Here is a 5,000-nt window from a genome sequence, read left to right as displayed (position 1 = left end):
CGTGAAAGAAGAAGGACAAATCTGCACACTTGTTGCTGTTCAATGGTTTATTCGACCCAACGTTTCGTCAATCAACAAGTGGCGAGGAATATTAACAATGTTTCACCGGCTCTTTGACATGCCAGTCATTTATTCAATACTGCCCTACCAAGGCAAAGAGCAGTCACATTGAAACTGAGAAAAAATGACATCAAATATTAGGGGTGTGCAAAATAATCGTCATATCGATGCATCGCGATACTTACTCTCACGATACAATGCATCGATTCATGACAAGGTATCGTGATACTTATTTTCTCAATATACTGCATGGATTCATGACAATTGAGTATTTGATAACAACAATAAACAATAAAATTCGATTTGCCACGGGTTATTTTGTTCAGTAGAGAATAGGTAATATTTCTGTTGTGATGTAAGCTCTCTCCCAGATGATAGAATGCTTAAATAGAATGAACTGACTTAAGAAAGCTACACAGCAACTGACAAATAAGCTGTATTTTACACATTTACTGAAGTAAATATCGCAATGCATCACAGTAGTACATGAATCGCAATGCATCGTGATAGAATCGCATCGTGGCATGTGTATCGTGATGCGCATCGAATCGTGAACCCTTTGCCAATACCCACCCCTATCAAATATGGGTATTAGGTTGGATATTGTGGTTGCTGCAAATTTGACACAGCACTATCTCTAAAACCGGACACATGTGGACTAGGAGGCTTTGTCACAACATAAAGGAGGTGTAATGAAGACCATTTTCAATCTAAACTCAATTTTGACCAAATATGTACCATCGTTCCTGCACTTTGCTTTTGTAGTGCAGAAGAGTTGTCTATTGTTTATCATCCATCCTCACCTATCCTATTATACACCATGTACGTAGGTCACCTTCAGTCGTGCATTGTGCTATGCTTCAGCATCACTGTGAATGGAAATAGATCAGACCCTGACTGACATATATACATGGACTGCTACTGTGCTGTGCTGCTGGGTCAAAGACGTTCAAAATGAAATTGTCTTCAGTGTAACGGATACCTTCTGCTGGCTGTAACTGTAATGACTCTTTTTATTTTTTTTCCAGTGAATTCATGAAAGCCTCGGCTGTCATTCATTCACTTGAAACAATTGAAAAATCATGTTTTTTTACAGTTACAGTCAGCAGAAGGTATCCGTTACACACGGGGGCTCCGTTCATTTTGAACGTCTTTGGCCCTGCTACTGTATTCCATTCAACGGTTTTGAAGCATCCGCGATTTATCTGTGAGGATTCTTCCGCCCAGACTCGTACCGTAGCAACGATGACAACCGCTGATAGGACAACGGTTGTGTTTTACTCTCAATCAAAAGAATTCTAACAGAGTTCTAACTGTCAATCAAACCAACTAACAATGGCCATAGATCTCTAAAATAAAGGGTTAACACGAAAAAAAGGGCTTGTAAGTACCGTTTGCATGACATAGAGTAGACTTGGCAAGAATTGGCAAGGAAAGGCACTGTTTCTAGTCTCCCATAGAGATGAATGGGAAATAGCGGGTTTTTTTCCAGTTTCCAGATCTAGTCCCACCACTCGCCGTTGCTTCACTTAGAATAGAATTCAGAGTAGAACACAGACCAGTCCCCTCTATTCAGTGCCAATGTGAGACCCTCTCCTCCACCCCAAACACCCAGCCCGACCCCCACCCCCACCCCCACATCCATTTCTGACCTGCAGATGTTAAATTAGACGCCTCTCTGACTGCCTCTAGTCTCCGACACCCTCTGACTTGTTTGGCTCGTGCCTTCAACCTCAAACAATGCACGTCAAGAGACACTGGGGTGGAGGGATGAGGGTCGGATGGGGATGTGGGTGGGGGGCTGGGGTCCATCTTTGGCTGCCCATCTTATTTAGGGATTAACCTTTTCAACAGGGTGTCATGCCCCTCTGTGTGTGTGTGTGTGTGTGTGTGTGCGTGTGTGTGTGCGTATGTGCGTACGTGCGTGCGTTTGTGTATGTGCGCGTGTGTGTGTGTGTGTGTGTGTGTGCGTGTGCCATCCTGTAGTTTGTCACCGGTGCATTTTTATTGGAGCGTGCGGTGGAAACGAGACACCTGCCTTGTGTGTGTGTATGTGCGTGTGTGTGTGTGCGTGCGTGCGTGTGTGTGTGTGTGTGTGTGTGTGATGAGGTCCACCCTACACCCTCGCTCTCCAAGAGGATGTGCCTTATACTGACATGTGTGTATATTGGGCTATTTAATTTTACCTGCTGAAACATGTGTGTATATTTGGTATTGGTTTATAATTTTCCCTGCTTGAAACATGCATGTATATTTGGTATTGGGCTATTTAATTTTATCCACTCATGTCAGCTGCCTGTCTTGGCTTCGTGCGATCAGAAATATCGAGGCACCTGTCTGGGCTGGTTTTGGTGTGGTGTGGTGTGGTGCGGTGCACGCGGACTCTTCTAGAAGAGAGATATGATGCGATGCTGCTCATTGGGATTATCTTACCTTATTCACCCAGTGTGTCACAACTTCTAAATACATCCCCTCTTTCTATAACACATTTCTGGAGCAGACATGAGGTAATGGTATTTATGTATGTATTTACTTTAGAGGGTTGCCGGTTCGAATCCCACCCTTACCTCTCCCTACTCCATGGCTGAGGTGCCCTTGAGCAAGGCTAGATGTCCCAGACTGTTCAAGGGACTGTAACCAATATCCTGTGCTTAAAGGGAGACAGTGTGAGATTTTTTGTTGTTTATTTCCAGAATTCATGCTGCCCATTCACTAATGTTACCTTTTTCATGAATACTTACCACCAGCATCAAATTCTAAGTATTCATTATGACTGGAAAAATTGCATTTTTCATACATGAAAAGGGGGATCTTCTCCATGGTCCGCCATTTCGAATTTCCAAAAATAGCCATTTTTAGCTGCAAAAATGACAGTACTTGGACCATACGACAAAATATTTGTTTATTACTGAGTAAACTTTCATGTAAAGATCAAATTTGGCAATAGGCAGCCCAGTTTCAATGAGCAGCATGGTTGCAGTACCTTTAAAAAAATAATAACTGTAAGTCGCAATGGATAAGAGCTTCAGCTAAGTGAAACGTCATGTATACTTTTGTGGGCAGCCGTGGCTTAGTGGTTAAGTAGATGGGCTTTAGATCAGAGGGTTGCAGGTTCAAATCCAACCCATACCTCTTCCTACTTCATGGCTGAGGTGCCGTTGAGCAAGGCACCTAAACCCATACTGCTCCAGGGACACTAAATAAATATAACCATAAATCACCGTGGATAAAAGTGCCAGCTAATTGTAATCTAATGTATTCAAGCAAACTAGTAAAATCGCAAGACAAGGCATAATTTACTGTCAGCTGAACACCTCAATTCAGTTCAATTGATTGAAACATTTGTGTTATTGGCCGCTGGTGGCGAAATTTGTCCTCATTTACATAAGTTTTTTATTCCTCTCCTTTCTCTCTCTCTCTCTCTCTCTTACTCTCTCTCCCACCCACTATCACACAATGTATCTCTCTCTCTCTCTCTCTCTCTCTCTCTCTCTCTCTCTCTCTCTCTCCCTCTCCCTCTCCCTCTCCCTCCATCCCTCCCTCCCCCCCTCTCTCTCCATCAGGATGTGCTAGAGGGAGGTAATCTGCGTGCCCCTCTCCAAGAGTTGCACCAGATGATCTTGACGCCCATCAAGTCCTTCAGCTGCGACGAGCCTTCCCAGCATCCCCTGCTGGGCCCCGAGGCGGCGGGGAAGGCGGGGCTCCCACCTGGTTCCCACCTGGCCGGGGGCTCTCACCTGGGCGGAACGGAGGCGGAGTCTAGCACCAGCATCATCTCGGAGGGGGACATACCTGGCCAGTTCACACGCGTCATGGGCAAAGGTGGGATGCACACACACTGTACAGTGCACACACACAAACAGGTTTAGCCTGTTAAGATACAGCATTATACGTGGGTTGCACGTTTGTAAACACTCCGGCTGCACACCCCTAGCTGCGCACTCCTCGACCTCTGAGTGACCTCAGTCACTCAAAAAATGAGCTCATGTGGTTGGCTGCTTAGCATCATGCCCCTCCTCACAACAGGAATGTTTGTAAACGTGACCTATGTATTAATTAGGTGTTACCAGAATGACAATGACCAAGGGGTGGTGCATTGCTAAAGGCCCTGTGTTATGCCACGGTGACGGTAGTGTAGTACTATGGTAGTTAACATTTCAATGGCTATTACAGCGTTCCACTGGTGCAACGTTGTGCATTATGGGGCTACACACAAGGCCAGTTACACACAAATACAGTAGGGCCCATATAATGTGTATACCCTACTACTGTACATAGTCTACTGAAGTCACACACACAAATTAAACACATTTCATTGTCTTTGTCTTTGTCTCTCTCTTTCTTTCCCTTCTCTCGTTTCCTTCTCTTTTTCCTTCTCTCTCTCTCTCTCTCTCTCTCTCTCTCTCTCTCTCTCTCTCTCTCTCTCTCTCTCTCTCTCTCTCTTGCTCTCTCTCTCTCTCCCTCTCTCTCTCTCTGCAGTTTGCACACAGCTCCTGGTGTCAAGGTCGGATGAGGAGAATATCAGCTCCTACCTGCAGCTCATTGATAAGTGCCTAATACACGAGGTAATCATTATTATTATCATTATTATTATTATTGTAATTATTAGTAGCATTATAATGCACAAGGTAATCCACCTTATCATTGATAAGTGCCTAATACACAAGATAATCCATATTATCATCAATGTGTCATGTACTTTGTCATGGTGACTTGTTCACTTGTGATTTGTGCTGCTGACTTTCTGGCTTCATATGCACTGCACTGTGCCGTACAGTAAAGTACATTACAGGCGGGATACAAACTGGCTTTGGATTTGACTGTAGAGTCATTTCACTTGAAATCAGACACTTGAGCGCCAGACCGACACCGATTTGCGTTTTTAGTGGCAAGATAGAACCCAGGAACTGCATTTGCATGAATCTAGCTCTAATATTAGT

At 44.2% G+C, this 5,000-nt stretch overlaps 1 protein-coding gene across 1 annotated transcript in view; it reads left to right on the top strand.

The window, feature by feature from the left end:
• The window catches only part of samd4a (sterile alpha motif domain containing 4A), a 101,330-nt gene that overhangs the window by 71,449 nt on the left and 24,881 nt on the right, over nt 1-5,000 (top strand). The window contains exons 8-9 of the mRNA XM_063184644.1: nt 3,624-3,882; nt 4,540-4,625. Coding sequence (XP_063040714.1) covers nt 3,624-3,882; nt 4,540-4,625 — 345 coding nt within the window. The remainder of the gene's footprint in view (nt 1-3,623; nt 3,883-4,539; nt 4,626-5,000) is intronic.

This window comes from Engraulis encrasicolus, chromosome 19, assembly GCF_034702125.1.
Source record: "Engraulis encrasicolus isolate BLACKSEA-1 chromosome 19, IST_EnEncr_1.0, whole genome shotgun sequence".
NCBI lineage: Eukaryota > Metazoa > Chordata > Actinopteri > Clupeiformes > Engraulidae > Engraulis > Engraulis encrasicolus.
Note: the sequence above shows the minus strand (reverse complement) of the source record. Positions and strands in the feature narration are given on the sequence as shown.